Source organism: Trachypithecus francoisi, unplaced genomic scaffold (genome assembly GCF_009764315.1).
Source record: "Trachypithecus francoisi isolate TF-2019V2 unplaced genomic scaffold, Tfra_2.0 Lachesis_group8, whole genome shotgun sequence".
In the NCBI taxonomy this organism is placed as follows: Eukaryota; Metazoa; Chordata; class Mammalia; order Primates; family Cercopithecidae; genus Trachypithecus; species Trachypithecus francoisi.
Window position 1 is genome coordinate 103,482,855 of NW_022681473.1, and position 24,134 is coordinate 103,506,988.

The 24,134-nt window shown below is 42.8% G+C and overlaps 1 protein-coding gene across 6 annotated transcripts in view; it reads right to left on the bottom strand.

Moving 5' to 3' along the window:
- Positions 1-3,010: 3,010 nt before the first annotated feature.
- CADM1 (cell adhesion molecule 1) overlaps positions 3,011-24,134 on the bottom strand; it is a 336,635-nt gene continuing 315,511 nt past the window's right edge. For 4 of the 6 annotated variants that reach the window (XM_033207453.1, XM_033207452.1, XM_033207451.1 and 1 more), the window contains 2 exons: positions 7,984-8,115; positions 3,011-5,968 (listed from right to left, as the gene is read on the bottom strand). In XM_033207453.1, coding sequence (XP_033063344.1) covers positions 5,850-5,968; positions 7,984-8,115 — 251 coding nt within the window. In that variant the 3' untranslated portion in view covers positions 3,011-5,849. Of the gene's footprint in view, positions 5,969-7,983; positions 8,116-20,172; positions 20,227-24,134 lie in introns of all 6 variants that reach the window. The other 2 variants (XM_033207450.1, XM_033207448.1) reach the window with 1 other exon arrangement.

A 24,134-nucleotide genomic window follows, 5' to 3' on the forward strand; every position in this document is an offset into this window, starting at 1 on the left:
ATCAGTGGCCCATTCAGATTAAGTGTAACGTAAGGCTCACGCAGCCAGGTGCTGGACTATTCTCCCTTTAATCATCTGATACTTGCTGGGTGACTACTGCATGCCTGCCAGGGACTTTAATATGGTATTGACCCACAAGGTCATGGATGACGGCCAAGAGTCCCTTCTTTCTTCTCCTGTACAGGGGGCCAGGACATCCAAGTGGTTAAAAAACTATACATGTATGACTGTGAATACAGATTTCACCCTGAAGGAATTTGGCTGCCAGTTCTTCATGACAAAGGGCTGGGTATTTGGGATCCTGGCAAAATGGCGTGTTAATCTTGGGCATGATTTTATAATAAAACAAAGATACCCTCACTTAAGCAGGGTCTTTCTACCTGTAACACGGTGGCTGCATGGTTTCTTTGAGGCTCTGGTTGACAGAATCAAAGGAGCATTTCTCCATGGAGTAAGTCCACAGCGGTACAAAAATTACATTTCAAGTAGACAGAGGACAGTGAAAGATTGCACCAATTAACACCCGCATATCACCTCAGGGTTCCAGTTGATGTATTTGGAGAATGCCAGGCCAAAACATTTGTGAAGACTCTCTGGAGGAAACGAGGGCCATTTTCACTCTCGTACACAGTCTTCTCAAATGAAGGAGCCGGCAGCTTATCAAGATCCTTTGAGCGGGGACTGCTTCTAGCACCTTTTCATTTGCATACCCTGTGGAGCTCGAAAGGTAAATGTGCAGCAGTCACCACCTCCTGTTTGCCTCAGCTCAAGGAACTTCTGGGACCCTTTTCTGTAGGGTGCAGCTAAACCTGGAGCCTCATGCTGCAGACAAGAGGGAGAGGGGTGGGGAGACTACACATACTGCATGCCACGTGGCTTGGAATAAGTCTGCTAATGAATGGTGAAGAGAAAAGGGTCATTAAACCTTCTTTTTTTTTTTTTTTGAGATGGAGTCTCGCTCTATCGCCCAGGCTGGAGTGCAGTGGCCAGATCTCAGCTCACTGCAAGCTCCGCCTCCCGGGTTTACGCCATTCTCCTGCCTCAGCCTCCCGAGTAGCTGGGACTACAGGCGCCCACCACCTCGCCCGGCTAGTTTTTTGTATTTTTTAGTAGAGACAGGGTTTCATGGTATTAGCCAGGATGGTCTCGATCTCCTGACCTCGTGATCCACCCGTCTCGGCCTCCCAAAGTGCTGGGATTACAGGCTTGAGCCACCGCGCCCGGCCTCATTAAACCTTCTAAGTCGTGGTTCGCAAGGGCACGATGTGTCTATATGCACAGGAGCCCACAGAGCTCCCTCTGAGTAGTGACCACTTCTTCATAGTCCTGGGTAACTTTCTACCTTTTTAGTCACCATTTGCCTCTATCCTGTGACTGACATGTAATGAACGTGTAGTGTGTGCCTGACACCTTTCTGGCTGAGTGCTGACTGCATATCTCACTGATCTCTCCCAACAGCCTTCGAGGCTATGGTGATGTCCACCTTGCAGAGCAGGAGACCGAAGCCAGGTAGGCTGGGCTACTCACTGGAGGTTTCACTGCTACATGGTGGGACAGGGATCTGAATGCAGGCAGCCTCACTCTAGTGTGCACTTTTGATCCTTATTCTATTCTATCTCTCTGGGTCTTTTTATAGAAATGCAATGAATGAGTACACCCCACTGCTCCTTGCCTTCCAGCAGAGGCTGGGAGAGGTCACTGAAGTCTCGACTCCTCTGTCTGGACTTTTTAGTGCAGCCACAAGAGCCATCCCACCCCGCACACAGAACTGCTTTCTTTCTTCTCCTCATACAAATCAGCAGGCTGGCTGGGCTTGTTGCCCTCTGTACTTTTGACTCACATTCCTTCTCCACAAAACCATCCTTTAAGATCCAGCTGGGGTCCCAGCTCCTGCGTGAACCTGTCTGGGGACTCACCAGCCTTCACTGATTTCCCTTCTCCAGAAAATTCCCATAGCACTCTCTGGGCTTCTCTGTGTTCGGTGCGGCACCCATGGCTCAGGGGCACTTCATGTTTTCAGGTGGTGTAGCTGATGCTCCGCTTTGGCCTCCAGAGACCGCCTTATACTTCTCTGCATCCCTCACCATGCTGGACATACAGCAGGTGCTCAATAACTGCATATCTGATTAACTGATTTTTTTTTTTTTTTTTTTTTACAGAGACCAGGCCAGGATGGAAGTGGCCCAAGGGGAGATGCACAGCCTTCAGCCTTTCTGGAGCTTACCTTTGCTTTTCCTATGGAACTTCCCCCATGACATGGCCAAGGGAGAAAAGGGGAACTCAACCATAGCTGGAGGGTGATGGGAAAAGGACACTTTGGGCCTGGCCAGACATTATCTGCGCATTTGTAAGATCAGCCACCATGAAGTGTAAGTCATTGCTCACTTCAGCCTGCAAGGCAAGGACGATGACAACAGAGCAAATCCTACTGTCTACCCAGGCCTGGAAGTCTCAGCAACCTAAACAGCAAGTGAGAACAATCTTCTGCAGGCAGCCAAGCCAGTCCGCCACAGCTCACGTCTTCTTTTTATGAAAGGAGAGAGAACTTTAAATGAAGAAGGCAGAATGAATTGTTAAGACACAAACTCCCAAAGTAAGAGACAGGTGGAGCAGCCAACACAGGGAAGTTGGTGAGGGTGGGGGGCGGTGAGAGAGGGGATGAGTGCGGGAGACACATCCACCGGAGCGGCCTGTTCCGGCGGGCCCGCCACGACAGCTCGCACACCTGCACAAATCGCTGAGTTCACGTGGGAGCCCAGACTCAGCCACGACACGGCACCCGGCTCACCTGTCCACTGAGAGTGGGGAAGAGAACAAGGACAGGAGGGATGAGCGGAGAAGGAGAGAGAGTGCGGCCCCCAGCAACCCAGCTGGCAGCATGTCCTAGCATCTACTGCCAGTGTTCCTGGCCCCGCACACGGTCCTAAGGAGGAAGCTGGGACCAGAGGCCCATCTCTTCTCTCACTCGGCGTCCATAAGAAGTCCATAAAGAGATTAAAGGATCACTTTGTAACATTAATTTTTTTATTAAGAAGACAGATATTTTATAGTACTTCTTTTTTTTCTTTTTCTTTTTGTAAAAATGGTATACATGAACCAATACAAAATGCGAATGGGAACATATGGATATGGAGTTTCTTACACTGTAACATTGTCCATGTACACCTTAAAAACAGAACTGGCCTAAAGGGAAAAATAAGACGTCGGTGTGACTAAAGAACAAGCTTATTTGGCATCAATTATACATCCTTCATTATTTTATATTCCTTTAAAAAACACAAAAAACAAGTTTGTTCTTTCTTCACTCTAAAAAAAGTGATCAACCTGTACAAAGTAATACTCAACAATACATTTCAAACAGTGCACTGTATACTTAAGAAAAAAATACATAAACCAATATACAACTAAAATCCATAATTTCCTGTTTTTGCTTTGTTTTATTATTATTTTTTTCCAATGTGTGGGGCCTACACTTTGCAATCTACCTGAGACGGAAAACACCAATCGAAACACAGGAACCTGAGACATGTCAACATTGTAAGCCATAAAGTTACATCAGGAACACTGCACTACTGTACACTTTTCAAAACAGAAAGATGGGAGGTCCCAAAGATGAGATGCCAATTCTGTGAGCAATGGTGTGATTTTTGTTTGTTTTTGTTTTTTTCTTTTTTCTAAAAAGAACTGAAAAAAGCCTTTCAACAACATGCTAAATGATTCTCACCCTTTGATATGATTATACTATGGTCAGAATGGGTGCTAAGGGCTCGGAATAGAGCTGCAGATGATAAAATTCATTGAAAAAGGGATGTTCATTGTGGCTTTTTGTCTTGGTTAAGTACCTAGGGATAGGAGAGGGATAAATAAAATGCTGCTCGATAATGGATTTTCTTTTACATACCAGTCCGTTCCCAAAAGGCCCCCATATTGCAATGGTTCTATCAAAGGTTAAAATAAAGACAAGAAAAATAAACATGTTTTCAAATAACAAAGAGTTGACACTTTTTCCCCCTTAAATAAATCAGCATAAGTTTTCCACATAATGTAACAATAGTAAAAATGCACCTTGCAAAATCCAAAATTACTCACTGAAAATGTAATAGAATATATATTTATATATATATATAGATCTATCTGTTTTGATGCCATCTTTCCATAGGGACTGTTATCTGGAGTCTGGAGCCTTACCAAACATATGGTAAGAGTTTAGTTTCTGTCCTTCAGGACTACTTCTAGATTTCCTAGACGTTTCAGTGAAAATCCCCATACTTCTTTCTTTAAAACATGTAAATGGTAACATGACTCCTCTACCTTTTCCCGAGGCTCCCCATCTAAGATATGTTCAAGGTCACTGATTTTAGTAGCTATGCACTATGGCTGCCATCATGCGAGGATCAGTAATTTTTGGCAGATGGTTCTTAAGGCTGAGGAAAGAGGCCAAGGCTAGTGTATGAAAGGTAAAAAGATAAAAACACTCACATTTGAGTTTTGATTAAGTAACTGAAAATCCGTACATGCTGTTTTTCCACCTCTGCTCTGACCTATCGAGAACTGAGAGCGACAGCAGACCAGTGTGAGAACAATACCGGCCCTTCTTTTGTACCTCCTGCCTTTGTCAAGCCAAATCTGAAGGAATGAAAGTTTCACACAGATTCGAGTTGGAAATCCCAGCATGACAAATATCTGTAATATACAGTACATGCAGGCCACATCCTACTGCCTTCCTAACTAAGCACAAAGGAAAAAAAAAAAAACAAAAATCAACCCTGTCCCATTCAGTCATTCGCACAACACACGGACTTGCTTTTTCCTACAAATTAGTGAGAAGTAAGGCCGATTGGGAAAGGTGGATGGAATCATTTGGAACAGAAACAACCAGAGCAGAACTATATTTCCCCCTCCCTACTTCCCTCCTGTGGCAACTCAAATTTGTCCACTTATATAAAAGGAACAGACCTCACCTGTCAGGTCTGTTTAGGGCATGGAAAAAGGAGGAATCCTTTCCGCCCCAAACCTTTCTGGACAGCGTGGGGTATCTATACTGAGCCGTCTACAGATACAGAATTCAAGACAGTGAAATTCAATCTCATTGTGACACACCTCACTTGCAGATAACCCTGTACAGTAATGTAGTTCCACAGCAAACAGAACATTTTCTGAATCACAGTCTAATTTTCTAGTCTTCACTGCTCTAAGTATGTGAAACATGGGCAGCAGCAAAGAGTTTTCATTGTTTGTTCACCCAAATCTTTACGACAACAGAGAAGAATGCATTATGGATACACTAAATTCTGAACTATGAAATCTAAGCTGTGCTGGTTCTCCTTTTATGAAACTGAATTTGGAACAGAAAGCAGTTACCACAAAAATAAACAAAAGAAAGTAAAAACAAGAACAGAAAAGGGAAGGAAAAGAGTCTAAGGAATCCCAGCAGGCAAATTCCAAAATGGGAGATTTTGGAAAAAATCCAAAATTGGGGGGAGAGGGAAGGAAATAAATGTGCACAAAGGGGGAAAAAAGGAAGGAACACAACAAACAAACAAAAAACAAGGCACAGAATTTTCTGCAATCTACTGAAACTAAATCCAAGTATCCAAGTTAGACTTGGTAGGAAGAAATAAAAATTAAACAAACAAACAAACAAACAAAAAAAGAGGTGTCAAACAGCAGAATGTACTTTCCAAAGAACATTTTTTTTTTTTACACAGCAAATCCCAAGCCTTCCCAGTCTCACACCTTTCCACCCATTCATGAAAAAACACACGAATTTCTCGCAAGTTCCAATATCACTGTCTCTTTATCATCTAAATAGGGCCAGTTGGACACCTCATTGAAACAAAAAGGCTGATCTAGATGAAGTACTCTTTCTTTTCTTCGGAGTTGTTCTGTCCTCCTTCTGCATTGATTATAGCTGTGTCTGCGTCTGCTGCGTCATCGGCTCCTTTGGCTTCATGAGTGAAGTATGTACCTGAAAGATGAAGGGGTAAAGCACCGTGACTGTCTGATGGCCTCTGTGTAAAGTGGTACAGAGATGGCAACTTGCTTTATGGCCATCATCAGCCGAAGTGGTGTGCAGGCAGCAGAGGGGAAAAAACAATTGGAAGAAGAGAGCGGGGCGGGTGAGACAAATGGGGATCCGGGGGTTCCAAAGGCACCACTCCAACTGAACCGCTGCGATATAATTCAGCAAATGAGACATTAGAGCAGTGATTATGACCAGAGGATGTCAGCAGAAGAAGACGTGAGTGGGAGCTAAAAATGCAGAAAGATGGAGAGCTGCTGACTAATGTATAAACAGTAAACACCAATGACCAATGACCAGATATGTGCACATACATGGTTAAAGACCAAAGCAAGGAAGAGCAATTAGCCAATAAATGAATTAGGGCCCTGATGATGCTTCTGTTGTCATCTCAACTCATTTATTTGAACCACAGTCCCCTGTCTACATGAATCGTTATTGCCTACCCATAGGTGAGAATGTGCTTGAACTTGCACAAGTATGTCTGATTTTCCTATGTCTTCCATTTCAGAGTGAGGTTCCAGATTGAGAAAGAATTTGACATTATAATGGCTGAGATCAAGGTTTCAGATCTGTCTTAATGAGCAAGAGAGTCTCTCTCATCATGTAACTCTAGCCTGGACCCGGATTCATGGATTTGCTAATTGGCACAGCCACTTTATAATGACAATAGACGTTACAAAGTTGGGGACACTCTTATCACCAAATCCCAACAGTTTACATGGAGAACGACAAAGACTGCACCTCAGTATGCTATATAGGTAGAACTTAAACTGCCTGCCATAATCAAATACTCTTCCTCCCGATACATACTGTATTCCTGAAGAGTCTTCTATTTAAAAAGATTGAGACATTTGCTATATTTTCAGGTTTTCAAAGTGACAAATCTGAGAAAGCAAGTGGTCAAACGCTTCTCGGTATCCTTTTTTCTTGCTGTAGAGTGACACACATGTTCCCCTCCCCTGGTCCTTCACAGCTGCTGCTCAGACGCTGCCCTGCTCTCTGGCCTTACCTCCTGTCTCTATCAAGCTTACCACCGAGAGGCTGCGAGTTCTTGGCCAAACAGACTGCCTCCTGAGTGCGGGCAGAGGGCCGAAGTATGGACAGCTCTGATCGTCCTAAACTGTTTTATGCTTGAGACAGGCACTCTGTATCCTAAAGGTGCTTATGTACCTTACACCTCCACTGCTGTGCTCAAGGGACCTTCCTGCAAACCCAAGTTCAACAGTCAAGCAGTATGCAAGCACCTAGAAAACCCTGTAAGCTCACTGCACAGTGCTTGAGAAAAATAACTGAGAGAGACAGGGGGCGGACAAAGAAAAGGAAGAATAAATTACCAAGAGGGGAGAAGAGGATCAGAGCAGCATGGGGCAGAGAGGAGGGGCATTGGAAAAGATGATTGCCCATCCAGACTGCACAGTTGATAAGTGTGATGATTAATGGCAATTTAAATCAATTGCACTGATAATTTTAAAAATACATATTTATGCGGCTTTTAAGGCAAAAAAATTGTCTTTAACCTGGGCACATCAAACTAAGGCAGAGCCATTGTGACCAGCTTACACAGAGTCTGGGGACAGGGGACAGGGGGAAATCCTCTGCCTCCCAGAAAACAGGCTATGGATGTGGTTTTTCCATGTTCATCCTATGGGGGTTCATGCCACATCTTGCACACCAGCCTCTACTTTATCATTTTTCATCCCCAATTATGGATGGCAGAATAACAACTCTACAGAGCTTTATATTTAGAGAAAATCCGAATCAAGGAGTGCTACTCATCAACTCCCAGAGTCCTAATCAGCGGCTGCTAAGATTTCTGTTTTTTTTCTCTTCCAGTTTCAGGAATCAGATAGGCCATGTGGCCACATACATCAAATTGCCTATCAAGGACAACCGTGTAAAGTCCCCAAAGGCAGAAGCTGTGGGGACACGCTGCTCCTGCCTGCTGAAGCCTTGCTTACCTTTATGTCTGGCAAAATAGCGCCCCAGAATGATGAGCAAGCACAGCATGGCGAACACCACCACCGCCACGACGCCACCGATCACGGCATGATCCACTGCCCTGATCGAGCCTTCTTCACCTGCTCGGGAATCTGTTGAAATCAGAAGAGGAATAGGGATGTAGAGTTTATTACAAGGCACCAGAAGCCCTGGAGACACTGTCTCCAGGGTCAGAGGGTCACCTTCTTTTTAATGGAGGAGTCAGAGAGAACAAGCGAGATGGATCAAGTTACACTGAAGTTACACTGAGGGAACAGGCTGACCTGTCCAGTGCTGAATTGATCTGTTCTCCCCACAAGGCAATTTCATGATAAGCAGCATAGGAGGGTTAATGCATGTGGAACAAGCTTAGGGAGGCAGGGAAGGAAGAAATAGTCTATCCGGCCCTGACCTAGTCTTGGCATTCACTCCATCTGTATCCAGTTGCAGAGCCTAATTAAGGAGGCTGACCTGACTATTTGAGGGTGCTCTGAATGACACCTGTAGGCAACAGGAAGCTAAAGCATCTTTCTATAGATGCCCAATGACTTTTATTCCCTGAAAGATCAGGGATATGCATAGGAAAAGTAAGGTGCTCAAAAGCCACAGCTGCCTAGAGATAAAACAAGGATTATAAGACTAAAGACAAATGACAGGCTTGCTACATTTAGGATGTATGAGGGAGTAAGCCTCAATTTAAAACCTAAAAACCTATTTCAAAAGAGACAGCAAGGAATAATTGTCCATTGCCACCAACGGTTTTTATTTTATTTATTTAACACCTTGCAATGCAATTAATTTTCCTTTATAAGCATCACTCCCTCAGGATGTCTTCTTCCGACTGAGGAACGACATGTTTGGCTGGGGAACAACTCCAAAATGAACCCAGAATGAGCTATGGCGATGCAGAATGGATGTATGGCAGTGTAAACAATTTTAATTTAGGAATGTGGCTACATCACCTCTTGCTGAAATCCTAATGGCATCCGAGATTTATAATGCAGTAAAAAACAATTATTCTCCTGTTGATTAATACATTAACATTTTGGAGTGGAAGCTAAACCATTGTCTTTTTTTTATTGAGTCAAGTACGACACCTCCATTAAAATGATTTACTAGCTGTACCTTACAATTTAAGCACAGCAGCAACAGAAACGGTAAAAATCTTTTAACTTTACATGATTTGTGAAGTCATATGTGAAGGATTTACCATTTGAATCTTTCAGTACAAGAAGCACATGGCCTATAAATCTGTCCCCCTTGCAGTTGCTGGACGCCTAAGAGAAATGCATTTCACCAGGAAGACTGAGAGTGCAAATTCAAGTCAATTTTTAAGAAAGATTTATCTCTGTCTCTCTCCAAAGAACAGAGCAAATCTCTGAAGCCTCCACCTCTAATAATATTTGAAGTTTATCGATCAAGTGTACAGATCCGTGACAGCTAAAGGTAATGGTGCTCTTTTGAGCCGAAACCTGATACAACGCTTTCAGCAGGAGGGCATGATTTACACTTTCTATCAATATTTCCAATTCTGCTCTGAGATTAAGTACTGAAGGATGTGGGGAAATAACTCGTGACTGAGGGTTCCATGAAAAGTGCTTTAATTAAAAGAGTTTAAATTTTAAAATGGAGTATTTAAAGTGTTTCATTAAGTTATCTTTGAAAGGACTACAGAAAAACCAAAACCCAAACCCAAACAGAAATGCCAAATCAGAGGCAGCAGCAGGTCGCCCAGGACAACAGGATGATGGGAGTTTAATTGGAGAAGGGAGCTGGGTTGGAGGCAAAGTGCACTGCAGCCAATTAGCCCGCTCCGAGCTGAGCGAGCCCCTCCAGCAACGTGTCTAATAAGCTCAACTTGAAACGTGGTGGAGAGGAATCTCCCTCCTCAGCCAAAAGTGTTGCCGACCGCAGATGCTACAGCCCCCATTGTCTTCAAAGTCATTTCAACAAGGCAGAACTCAGCCAAGGGAAGTTGGTTTTTTTTCATTGTTTTTTTTTTTTAGAAACTACAGAGCTCGTTGAAGGGGAGCATTCCCCGTAGGGTGCTGCTGGACACGGGGTGTCTGCTGGAGGAGGGCGCTTGACGCACTGGAGATGTTCACTCCAACTGCACACATGAAAAAGAGTAACAGAAAAGCCAGCAAGTTGTGTTTTTCTTAGGGAGCTGTCAAAATAGGGAATTTTGTGAGAATGAGAATTAACTCATCTCCAATGGCCATAAGCCTCAGACCTATTAAAATTTATGTCTTTCAGTGAACTCTGTATGTCTTAAAATTGAAGTGAGACTAGACATTGAGGACAGGGGAATGTTAGGCACAAGAGGCAAGAGGTGAAGAGAGGTTCTAGGAAGACTGAGAACAGAGAAAAGCTTCCAGAAGCTGTCCAGGACAGTTCTAACCCATTTAGGGGAAGGCACGCTCTTGTCCACTCTTAATAAAAAACCACCTCCTCTCCATGCCTAGACAAAGGGATATTCTGGAAGCCTGAGGGAGGAGCGGGGAGGGGAGAGACAGAGAGAGAGAGGCTCTGTGACAAAGAAAAACAAAAACCTCCCTGTATCTGTGAGATTAATTTCTTGAGCCAAAACTCCTTACTTGACCTTTGCCCTCCATGAACTTTGAGCTAAATATGCTCAGTGTTGCTATTTTTCCCTGCACTTTGCCCAAATTAAACTAGAACCTTAGATCTTCTAGTTACCTTCCCCACCCTCAAGGACATACATATTTTACAGATACTTATTTATAAGGGTAATCTCTCCAGCTATCTTCTGATACTCACTTTGATCAGAGAGTTTACTACCACCAGTTAATCACCAAGACATTTCTCCTGCCTTCAATTACTGCAGATGGACACAGAAGGTAACTGATGTTTAATTTACAGGGAACACTGCCGGTGAGGAGTGCCTCACGCCTCTTCCCACCCCCACTCCCGCCTCCTGGGTTTACGTGGGAGGTGTTAATAGAGTTGTGCCTGTTCACTGAGTGCCTCTGTCTTGGCCTTCCCTATGAAAAGCAAAGCTGTTTCTGGAGTCATCTCAGTCCGTTCTTTTATTTCCACCTGTGGGGAGGGTGGGTGAGTGTTCATAATGCTACGGACTGGCTCAAGGCAGCAGGGCCGGGGTGAGCTGCCTGCACCTGCGGGCTGTGCCTCACTCATGACATGAAGCAGCCCTGCAAGATGCTGCCCAGGAGGGCATTGGGCTACTGGAGTCACACGAAAACCAGAAACAGAAGGAAATACTGAGCACTAAGAGAAGCATGGCTCCGACAAAGTCTGTCAGCTGCTTGACCTTTTCTTCCATTCCCAAGGCAAGGACTCTGACCAATTCCATGATAAATGACTTCTAAGTGGGAAAGCTATGGGTTTCCCCATGAGCCACAGATCCTGGTCCTATAGGGTGCAGACCCCGTCATTCAGGTCCCGCGAAGTGCTGGCTTTCCTGGGGACATCCTCTTCAGATTCCCGGCTCATTTTCTGAATAGGTTGGGCAAGGAAACCAGAGGCAGATTCTACAGCTGCCCCCAGCTTGTCAATTGAAAAATAAATGTGGGAGTGGAAAGCACTTTTAAACACACCTGATGCTCAGGCATATGGACATCACTTCAGTTTAGAAAGTCGTGTTTTCTTGTTCCCTAAGAGGCTACAAGTGTTCCTCTTACAGTAACAGGTGTTTCTGGGCCTAAGTTCTGCCTCATCATCCTGAAAAGTAAAGCCATGTTTTTGCTTGGTGAATGATTACAGCATAAAGGTTATTCCAGCCTCAAAGAACCAAGCATGATTACATAACACAGTTCAACTGGAGTTAAGAATCTCATCCAAATCATTTCATATGTGACCTCAGGTGAATTAGGCCTAGTCCTTGAATGATTCTGACTTGTAGATGAACCCTGTAACAGTTATTGTGTATCACTCTGTCACCCTTCACTCCTCAGAGGTAGAAAACTTGGTGTCCTTTTGGCAAAGAGACTGACTTTGGACTCTGTGTAGCCGAGGGCTTCAGGGTGGGCAGGCAGCAGTTACAGGGAGGTGTTCCTGACAGCTCACAGTTGTGGTACAACCCTCTCTGCCTGTCCTGTCCCATCCTGCAGTCACTTCCATGGCTCTAAGTGTGACAGATAAATCATGAGCTGTTTAGTATTCGTGAGTTAGCTTTTCTTCTGGCAAAAAGCTGAAAAAACTTGGCTCCAGGTGAGAGTTTACAAGCTGCTTGCAGAATGTTAAGTTGGCCACTACTGCTTGGGTCACAGCTTCAATAACCCTGGGCTTGCTTTAGCATCTTAGAAATTGTGGGACAGAAAAATTTCAAAGAAACTCCCAAGAGTGATGCCCCAAACTGCTCAGATTTCTTTACCTTGGGCCAGTTGACCTGGCCCGATCCATTCCTCATGGGCAATATGAAGGGGGAAGTTCTAAAGGCAGTAGTTCCCCAGGGCCTGACAAGAAAGGTGACTGCTAGTGAAACTTCAGTCTCCTTCCCCCTCCTTCTAGGAGACTTTTCTTTCTCTACTTGCTTTCACTCCTCAACCTCCTTGCCAGAGTCGTCTTAAATGCAGCACTCTGGCAGCCATGCTGCCTGTATTCAACAGGGCTCTGCAAGAGATCCTGGTTTCTATGGCTACTTTACCACCTGGCATGAGATGTGTAGCATAAACCGCCATGCAAATGCCATAATCATGGATCTGTGATAAGCCTAGAAGACTCTGCTGCCAAAGCAGGGATCCATGGATAACTGGAGAGTGGCTAGTACATCCTAGACAAACTTCTGGCAAATAGAGACTTTGGCAGAAGGACTCACTGAGCGGAACTTTCACTGCAACTGCTGCCTGCCCATCCTGAAGCCCTTGGCTACACAGAGTCCAAGGTCAGTCTTTTTGCCAAAAGGACACCAAGCTTTCTGAGGAGGAGTGAAGGGTGACACAGTGATACACAATAAAGTATGCAGCATGAGGCATGACAGCCACACTGCACTGGGTCACCCTCACATCTCCAACATCCCTGGCTCAGACTGTAAGGCACATTTAGCAACATGGTGCTTAAACACACACTTTAACTCTTTTCATAGGTCATAAACTACCTTAGCTCTCATCTTTAACATTTAAGCCATGGGGAGGTTCTAATGATACTAGTCCTCCTACTTCTATTTAGGGACAGTTCAGATGCTTGGCGTTCTGTGCTTCCCCCATCCGTGGATGACTGGAGGAAAAGAATTGTTGCTGACATTTTGCAACAGTTCTGTTATGTGGCTGTTTTAGTTTCTTTCCTGGGCAGGGATCTTGCTGGACAAGTCAGTTTAATTAAAAACTCTCAGAACCAGTGTTTGTAATGAAAATGTCGCCTCCAGCTTCTTAGGGTTGTAGGGATTAGTCTATCTCAGAGAGAGCTTAGTGACTATGATGTCATTTGTTACTTCTTGCTAGGAAGAAAGAAAAAGCCTGGTAATGGATTTCCCAAATCTGAAGCAAAACCATCATCTGACTTAAAAAAAAATTACACTCAAGAAAACCTGGCACCCTCTGAAAAATGTAGTTACCCACTCTCATCATCTGTTGTAGCTCCCGTCCATGGCAACAAAAATAAGTGTGCATTTTAAAACGCACAACTTTATTACTGAAGGGGAACAAACTGAATGGCATGCGCTGACAAAATGCCACATTATTTGCTAATCCTAATATGTTATTCTTCTTTAAGATTTGCTTTTCTCAGCACCAATTCAATTATAGATGCTACAAATCCTTCTGACATTTAATTCCCTCTTGTCAGAGAGTAGTAAATGTATACAGTACATGCACAGCTTTCCCATTAAGATGTTAATATATACTGGAGCACACTAGCCTTTATGCAGCATAACCTTTCTTTTCTGTCTTCTTAGAAAGTGGACGAGAAGGAATAAACGTAAAGCAAGAAAATCATGAAGACTCCCATATAGCATCCCAGGCATCTAATACTACACGTCAGCTGCATTCAATTCTAGCAATGTAACTGCATCTATACTAACGTTTCAAAGGCGCTATGTTAAGCTACTTAAAGGAAAACTGCAGTGATCATCCTCATTGTGCCACCCAGAGCTCAGTATGTGTTCATTTAAATTAGAAGTACTGCACACAGACTTTGGCTGTACCTTGTCACTACTCAGTGATCAGGACTCAGGGCTCTCTTAGACTATCACTGGCTACATTGCTTTCCAGAAACAGGCCTGAACAGGGATCCAGCTAGGAGCTCATCTCCTGCATGGCCCACTGGAAAGAGCACTGGACTTGCTGTCATTTCTGGGACAGAACTTGAGATTGGTTACTTTTCTCTGTGACTTCAGGCAGGTCAAGCAGGCACTCTGAGCCATTGGGTACAATTACTTACTTCACAGGGTCACTCTGAGAGGCCACTGTTTTCCTGAAAAGGGAAGTGCCTATCTGGCTCAGGGCTTGGCATATCATAGGGACTCAGTGTTTGCCAAATTCAAATCTCCTGTATTAGAGCCTAAGGAGGGCTTTTCCAGTTCTTATCACTGACACAAGGCAAATAATTACCAGTTGGTTAGGGGTAAGCGTGGTACTGCATACTCAGCATTACCCACACATGGTAAGATGCCCAATAAACACTTACTGAGTTGAAGTCGCCAAGTTCTTTCTTTTCATTTGTACAGAATTGACAAACTGTGTAACTAACGGCTTAGCTGTCCTTTATGAAGGTCAAGGCTGTGGGCCTGGACGCTGAAGGCCGTCTGATTCAAGCTGCGATTCAGGTGTACCATTTGAGTATCAGGATATTAAATACTATTGTCAGCTAAATATGAAAACAAGTGTTTTGGGTTTTTTCTTGTTGATTTTTTTCCCCTCTCAAATTCCTTGATTTAGTTAATTTAACCATGAGTGGAAATGACTTGATCCAACAGGATGCAAGAGTTCTCCCAAGGCATTTAGCATCACCAGAGACACCAAAAGTCATGCTTGAGTCCACTCTGTTCATCTCATGACAGCACAGATTTAGAAATGTGATCGTCTTTTCCACTTTAAGCAACAGGAAGGCACTGAGGATGACACTAGAGTTTCCCTTAAAGGAATATACGCCTGATAAAGAGGACAATTGTCAAGTATTTCCAAACATACATTTCCCACTAGAATCTCTCTCTGGAGAAAGATGCTTCAGTGGACCTCAAGCATTTGGGGGTGTGAGGAGGATGGATTAATGAATATGGTGAAGTCACCCCAAAGCAGTGTCCAACCTGTAGAACTAGAATTCGCACTTTGCACCGTGGCCTGCCAACTTTTTAACTTTGGAGGAAAAGTTCCCATTGGATGGTCTCCTCCCTTCCCATGGTGGAAACAGGAGCATGTTGGATTATGGGGAAGATCAGCAGCAGGATGCAGTTCAAACACATCGTGGGGAAGTCGCGGGTGAGCTGGCGTGGACCCAATGTGATTTCTTCAGTCTACTGCCTTGTATGAAACTGAATTTTAAAAGGGAATTGACGTGGTTTAACCTTTTCCAGCCATCACTTTCCCGTGGCACTTAGGGTCACCTCCCGGGGGAAACTGATCCCATAATTTAGGGGAATCAGTGGGACAATAGCACTGAAGTACCAGAGCAGAGTTTAGGTCTTCTTTAAGGAGAAAGAGCTTGATTTGATGCTGGGAAAAAAAAATCTTCCCAGGTTAGGCAGCACATTGCTCTATGCCTGATGGGCTGTAGAGAACCTGACTTTTCCCTCATTTCCCGGATGCGCACACTGAATTCAAAAGGGTCAAGAGGAATACCAAAGGCCCCAGCACACAGCAAGCTGTGGATTTCATAGGGGGAAGGGCGGCCCCTGCAAACCAAACTCCTCTACTTCCTCCAGAGCCAGGAAGACCCATGCTACACTTCTCACCGTCTCCTAAGCAAACCGTTTAACCATTTGGGCCCCAGTTTCCTCATTTATAAATGGAGACTAAGAGCCCTTCCTTAACAGTCTCACGAGATTTTCATGAAAATCTTCTATAACTGCCTCATTCTCATCTATCTGGGTCTTCCTGTCCCAACGGTCTTCCCTGGAGAACTTTTCTAAACCGGCCTCCACCTTCTTCCAGCCCAGCCCTCACTTCCACTTTGTCTGGTTTTATTGTTTCACAGCATTTGTCACTGTCCAAGATTAACTTGTGTTTTGAGTCTGTCTCCCTTAGTAGTGTGTCGCCGTAGGAGAGCAGGGGCCCTGGCTCCTGGAAGCCACGGCAGCTCCAGCTCCTGTTGGTCTTGTTCACTGCTGCCTCCCTGGTGCCCAGCCCAGAGCCCAGCGCAAGGAGCTCAAATAATTTTGTTGAATGAATAAAGATCAAATGAAGTAATATGTGCGAAAGAGCTTTCTAAGTTACAAAGTATGATACAGATACAAGCCATATCATGCCACACTTTAGATTTATGGGCCATAACTTAAATATATCTATATAGCCCATCTGGTTTTTAGTATTTTATTATCATGATTGTTGTCATTACTCTACCAAGGGAATAAAATAGCCTGTTTGCCAAATCTTGGCCACTCTTTATGTGGGGGTTAGGAAAGAGTTCCCCCTAAATGGTACAGCTACTGACAGTTTCTCACACACATTTCAAGCAAGTTTAGCCAGGACTTAAGACACTCCCAGTAACTGGAAGGCCATATATCCCCACCCCCAGGACTGATAATCTAAATCAAAAGACCTTTAAGTGCTCCTATTATCGAAATGTAGATTTTGTTGTTGTTGTTGTTTGTTTTTGAGATGGAGTCTCTTTCTGTTGCCCAGGCTGGAGTGCAGTGGCCTCATCTCGGCTTACTGCAACCTCTGCCTCCTTGTTCAAGCAATTCTCCCGAGTCCACCACCCCCAAGTAGCTGGGACTACAGGTGCATGCCACTATGCCTGGCTAATTTTTGTGTTTTTAGTAGAGCTACGGTTTCACCATGTTGGCCAGGCTGAACTCCTGACCTCAAGTGATCCACCCGCCTCAGCCTCCCAAAGTGCTGGGATTACAGGTGTGAGTCACCGTGCCCAGCTAAATGTAGGCTATATTTTGAAGTCATGTTTCTTGTATAATCCATTTAGGGGACTGGAGTTGGTTCAACTAGATTCCTACTAACATCTAGATGAGGGTTAGCAAAACCATTTAGAATTGCCCTCTGAGGCTCATGCTTTTTTTTTTTTTTTGGATTATGAGGGAGATGTTGTAGGAGTTTTCCAGATCACTTTGTTTGTAGGGGAAGAGCTGAAAACATGTTTTGAGAAATCATGACAGCTCTGGAATTTCTTGTCGGTGCCTTTGCTTCCAAAGCAGAAGAAGACTGATAGACTTCTTGAACTGTGCTGGAAGGCCATTTTCTGGCACACTGTATATTTACCACCTCACTCCACTAAACAGTTCCCCAAGGCCCCTCCACTGCTGAAGGGAGAGAGGCAGTTGGAGACATTTTGAAAAAGTTTTAAAATAAAATAGAAGGATAAATATGCTTAAAGCTATTCTATTCCACATGGGTGGCAATCACCACCAGCTGTCACCAGGAAACAGCAGATGTAACTGATAAAACAATTCAAAACTCTTATGGCTCCATCATCAATAAAGTTAACACCCAAAAAGTAAATGAACGGGTTCAAAGTAGAACTGGGTAAGCTCCCCAGGCCTGCCAATAATTAAATCACTGAACTACACACGAGCATAATTTCTTTATGCAGATTAAAGAGGAAGATCAGCTGGGCAACTTGCTTTGCTGGGTGAGAATGGAGCACCATATGTTGCTTATGAAATTGTCATTAACAAAGGTAGCACTGGTGTGTGGGGGAGGTCGGGGCAAAGTGGACAAAAGGAAGAGAGACCATCATTATTTGGATGGAAATTGAGTACATAACATTTATCCATAATATGGAAAGGATGAAATTTCTACCCCGATGCAGCAGGGAATGGATGATGTTATTATTCATTACCACAGTTTAGCATTAAATGTGCAACACCTACTCTAATTTATTGATGGACTGTTTAAGACGGGTGTTAACCTGTTTGTCTTGTATTATAATTGAATTCAGTCTCTAGGCTACAGAAATTTGAGAAGTTCATCCTTTCTCAATCAATATGCTCCCCTTCAGTGACCCATTTCAAGACAGCTTCATAAAAATAATGTATTTTGTTTTAATACATTTAAACACTATGACAGCTGCTCAATTTTTATTGGTTGTTTTTTTTTCCCTTCAGATGTCTCTTGGCTGCTGAGTGAAGCCAAGCTCACAATCAATAGTAATTGATTAATCAGCATCCCCTTTGAACAAAGGTGCTAATCAGTTTTTGATTAGTTCATCAAACCAGATGCAAAGGCAGCCCGGCCCAGCCTGATAGTTCATCAGTGTTCTACATGACTTACGGCTCCTGAGCAATATATGACTGCAATGTTCCTGGAGGGAGTGGGGGAGGGGACAACATAATTATTAATTTAACCGAATTATTATGAACACAAACAGTTGTTGGTTTATTGCTCCTGACTTGGGTGATTGATAGAACTGCAGCAGGGACCCATCTGACATGGCGCAGTGCTGAGGCCCAGAGTATTCCTAACTGATGATGCTGGTGGAAGGGGTGGACGGCTGATTCAGTCACATTTTCCTAAAGAGGAGAAAAATGACTTTTGCATATCTGAGTGATCCTTGTCTGGCTATTGTGCCAAAGAGGAATCAGGGCCAACACACCCAACAGCTTTCTTAGGATCTTTGAGAAGATCCAATTGCCAGGGCTACTGTGTCTAAGAGAGTTGTTTTCCTTACAGTCAATCAGAACTGAGGCTGTCTGTCACCAGAGATGCAAGCAGAAATTGCTTACTTCCAGCATCACATTTTAAGCAGGGAGAAGGACTTATCCACCCTTATTTTAAAAGAAAACTAGGCAAATGTTTTTGCAGCTTCTCCAACTACACCACAAAGAAGTGGCAAAAGGGAAACACTCTCTTGATGGGCCAGCTGTCTTTCTAATCTATTTATTTATCTATACATTGGAATTTGGAAATTCATTCATTCACCCAATAAGTGTCAATTGGGTACTTAGTACATGACAGGTGTACAGCAGTGAACAAAACCAGCATGACCTCCTGGAGCTTCCAGTCTGTAGAAAAATAAATCCAACAGCTAAACTCAAACTACAGGCTACATAATAGCAAAGTGAAGATATCCCTGAAGTTTGTCAGAAGCACGTAGTTGGCAATAAATCTATGGCACTTTGAAAAATTGAGTAGTACTATCTTATTCCCTCACTGGGGTCAGACTTATAGTTAAGGACTGCACCTCAATAGCCAACTATTAAAGGGAGCTTCAGTAAAAGTGCCTCAGGAATCTTTCTTTCCAATAGGCTTGAGTAAGTAAGTGTCTACGGTCCTATGACTTAATTTCTCCACTGCAATAACAAGAAGGGGCTTGCTTACTAACTTATTAAGTGACGGACGGGAAGGTTTAAGCTATAGCGGATTGGCAGTTAAGTCCTACTACATCATGGAGGCTCATATAATTGTTTAGCTCTGACCACTTTAAATCTCCCCCCTCCCTCCCTCCCTTGTAGGATACGCTTCTTATTCTGGATTAGTAACACCTAAATCCTGGAATCAAGCATGAAACCTACTTTTGCAAGAGCTCAGTGTGCTGTGAAAGAGGTCTGAGGTGGATAATTAGTTTACATAGTGGTGTGTGACAAAACAATTGCTCCCCGCTCCTCCCTGCCCTTCCCCACCCCTAACTTTGAAGATAACTACAACATGGCTATTCTAGTCCCCTCCACAGAAGCAGGCAGTCAATGAGTTGCTTGTTTTTTTAAAAAAAAGATCTTGTCACATAATCCAACATCCTTAAATTGCTTTGTAATGCAACAAAATTTCTCCCCACACATTATATATCTAGGACATAAACATTATTTGAAGCCACTGAACAGAGTGGCTTTAGTACAATCCCAAAGATAACTTGTCCTCTCCTGCATTAATTAAATTGTCCCCATTCTGAAATATAAATATCGCTACCACAGAGACAACAGGTGGGTGGGTGACCGGGGAGGAAGACAGTATTGATAAAAATTTGTTTTTTTGTTAGTCTCAAAATCCACACTGATTGCTCAGCAAACCAAATGGCCATTTTGTAGAAGTGGATAGAGCACCCACAGGTTGGACACTGCAGTGCCTTACCTAATGACTAGCCCTTACCTGAGAGGTCCTCACTGTCCAGTTCTTCTGCGGAATTGGGCAACTGAGTAAGGCCTTACAAGTAAAAACAAATCGTTTTTCTTTTCATTCCTCGAGGGACATAAACAAAACACTTAAGAACTGAGGATGAATTTCTTTAAAAACATGAGCCAAATCTCTTGCTATCTATGTTTTTGATAGCATGAATGTATTAATCCACAAGTACATTTCTTCAATTATGTAATTTTGTTATTAAAACACAATCGAGGCAGAAAGATTCCTCAGTCTCCACTGTTCAAAGGACATGAAACATGAAGGTGAATGCTTAGAATCACTCATTCATAACAGCATGCAAAAAGAAAAAGAAAATCAATAAAGCCTGATTTTTAGCTGTCGATGTTCTGATATCTCTTAAATACAAACGTATTTAGATGTTACATACTGATGTATGTACGTTTTATTTCGCATTTTACTGTAAATTGAAATCCGCTGCCAATACTGACAAACACAGTTCATTATCAATTTATGATGATCTTGGATCACGTATTTCAAAATGGTACAGCATCTGCTAACTGCAGATTGCAGGTTATGCCTTCATCAGAAAATCTGATTCGCAAAATGATTTTTTTAAAAAAGAGAATTTCATAAATCAATGGTATTCCTGAAAAATAAAACCCTCAAAGCTGAAAAAGCAGTTAGGTCAGGAGGCAATCAAATGGGGGCTTGAAATGCCTGTATCCGAGTCAATTCCAATGCTGGCCAGCTGAGATACTTCTCAGCTAGCTTTGATTTGAATTAAAAGCGGTGAAGAAGGAAGTAGATAAACAATGGGAGGCTCAGATAGGAGATGGTTTCCATTTCCTTTTGCTTTATTCGTGAGCTGATCCTTTAATGAAGTTTATTTAATAACACAGAAAGTTAGGCATTCAAGACGACTTTACTTGTTCTTTGCTGTTCTGCTCAAAGTCCGGTGTGACTGACTGCCTAGGTCTTCTAAGTTGCACAGCAGTTTGCTCATACTTCTCTGGTCAAATCTGTCCCTTTTAAAGCTGTCTGTGGACCTCATAAACTGCAAGGTCTTTGAAGAAGCAAGTTGTGTTTATTTTTGCATCCTTCCCTTCTGCTACAGCCACCCCACAAAGTGTATTCTCAGTGAGTATTTGTTGAATTAATGATTTGGGAATAAGGCCCAATCAGAGCATAAAAGCAACCAAAACAAATGCTTTCGAAACAAGTAATGTCAAACTGATCACTATTTTTAAAGGCTCAAATGAACCAAAACAGTCATGTGCAAATGATCACTGAAGCCTGCATTTTGTAAGTTGCTTTATAAAGAAGCCAAACGAACACTGATAGCCAGGTCGATTCTTAAAAGGAGGCTGTCACACCATCAGCCCTTGAGGAAGAAGAACCTCCATTATGACCCTTGGGTGCTAATACTCAACGGCAGGTGCTGAGTAAAAATGGGAATATTTTGAGCCCACAGGTATTCCCAGACTGTAGATTTAGGCAACTAAAGGGAAAGCAGTGAGCAATGCAATCAATTATAGAGGCAACTGAGTAGGGACGCTATCCATTTGTTCTGAAATCTGATTGGTTGATAGTATCCCTATTTCTAATTGGCTTGTACATTGTATAAAGACCGATGAATACAATTATTTAAATAACTGTTATAAATGGGCAACATAAAGTACTTCTTTGTAGTTAATTATAAATTTGCAGTTCTCAGAAGGCTAATCTCTCACTTCTACCTGGCTCAACAAATATCAAAGTGTCCTACATACGTGCTTGGTGCCCACTGAACCCCATTAAACAAGGATGTTTCAAGTAGGCAGCTTTACTGCTGAAGGCTTACTTCCTTGGGGAGGGCATTAGAAAGATAATTAATAAAAACAAAAAGACAAATATGTTTATGAAATATCATTGATATGCAAAGGTTTCCATTAAAAGCAACAGACAGTTGATATACACCTCATTAAAGCAGAAACTGTCATTTTTAATGGCATAAACTTTAAAATAAATCAAGTTATCTGGAATCTACTGCTTGGATTATGTTCTAAAGCAGGAAGCCATTTAGGCTAGTGGCGTTAAATTTGTTCTTGTAGCACCATTATATTGTATGAATCTACAATACTCTGCCATAGCTGGATAATTTCTGAATAAATATAATTAAGAAGAGTTTACTGAAGCACTGGGTGTACAAGTGGGGACACGTAAAATTTATCTCCTAAAACTGATTTGGCTTAGGTATTTTTCTTTCATGCTAAAAATTATACACTTTTCATTTTCTCAAAGAAAAAGACAAAGACGTATTTTATGAAGCAGAGAACATTCTTCAAAAGGAGACTTCACTCTTTAACAGTAAGTGGGAAATTACTTCTTGTGTATTCTCTTGAAACTTTCATATCATCCATTAAAGCCCCTTTCTAGTCACTGCTAATTAAAATGTATTCAACATATGTCTTTAAACTTTGTTAAACAAATGAAAGTTTACTTTTTGTCCATATGGGATTCTTTTTGAGCAATTAATAAAGTCCTAAGGATGCAAACATGGTAATTTAATATATGCATGATAGCCATCTCTTCTGCAGAGACGTGTATTTCACTTTTTTATGGTGCTACAATGTGCTATAACATACCCTTAGCCCTCTCAGGTAATGCTTTTGCAGTTGTGATTCTTCCTTTTCAACAGTAATTGCTGGCTTTGAAAAGAGGTATGATGTGGCAATTTTAAACCAGGGTAAGGAAAACCTCAGAAAATTAGAAACAATAAGAAATTCTAGAGATACTTAAATCAATTCAAGGTCAAATACAACTTAAATGCTTATGGGCTCAGTTTTTCAGGGTATCATTTTTTTCCAGAAAATTTTAAAATAGAATGATCGAATAAAACCTCCAGAAAACAAAAACAGCCCACTGGCCCTAGTACCATTCCCATTATGAAAAACAAAGTAGGCGATGATCTCTCTCTTACCTAAGCAGCATACATCTGATCACTTGGCCATATTATGGAAACTGTTACTTCCACCACCAGCCATGAGTTCAGACGCCCCCGGTAGTTTTAATCTAAAAACTCAGTCATCCTGTTCTTCCTGCTTTGTCAGCTTTTGTGGAGAGTTTTCCCTTCTTCCCATGAGCAGAAATTTGGTTCACGCCGTTAGACAGTAGCACATTGTTTCCAAACTGCATATCAAGGCTGAAACACAATCTTCAGGTCCTGCAGCCATTCGTAAACCTCTTGAGCTTTGCTCTTGTGTAGAACATACAATGTCTGCAGAGTCCCGTGACTGAATGACAGCCTTTGAATGCCATTGTTATGTGCTCATACAGAGAGATGTACATAGAGGCACATACACAGATGGTGGACATAGCGGTTGTAGTAATGCGCACTGCTGGCTACGTTTCTTTAAAATGGGCTTAAGAACTTCCCCACAACTGAATATAAAGTATAATAAGAAAATTTTATGTGCTTTTAGAATTTGACCATGGTTTGCATTATTTATAGGCGAGTCGGGAAAAGGAAGAGCTACGGGAGCAGTCTCCTAAGGGCAGGGCTCGTAGGGTATGAGCATGTAGCTAGCATAGGCCAAACATTCTGAAACCAAAACTGAAAATGAAAAATTATTCTTCAGAGGGGTTTCCAGTTTGCGTCTTACCACAATTATATACTGAATTAAGAACAATTTAAAAACTCATTGGGGATATGAAAATTCATGAGATCATCAGCCTCTACTGTATTAAGAGGTGAAAAAGCAAGAGGACAGGTAGACTTGAAAATAATATAATGGAGAGGGGAGAGAAGGGGCACAGAGAGAAAGAGAGAGAGAGAGAGAGAGAGAGGAGAGAGAGAGAGAGAGAGAGACCTCAAACCCAGAGGAAGCCAGCTGACTGCAGTGCCGCAAAAGCACAAGCACTATTCCAGACCATGGGCATGCTGTCACCCGACCCCTCACGTGGGGGAGGAGGGTGGGGAAAGGGAGAGG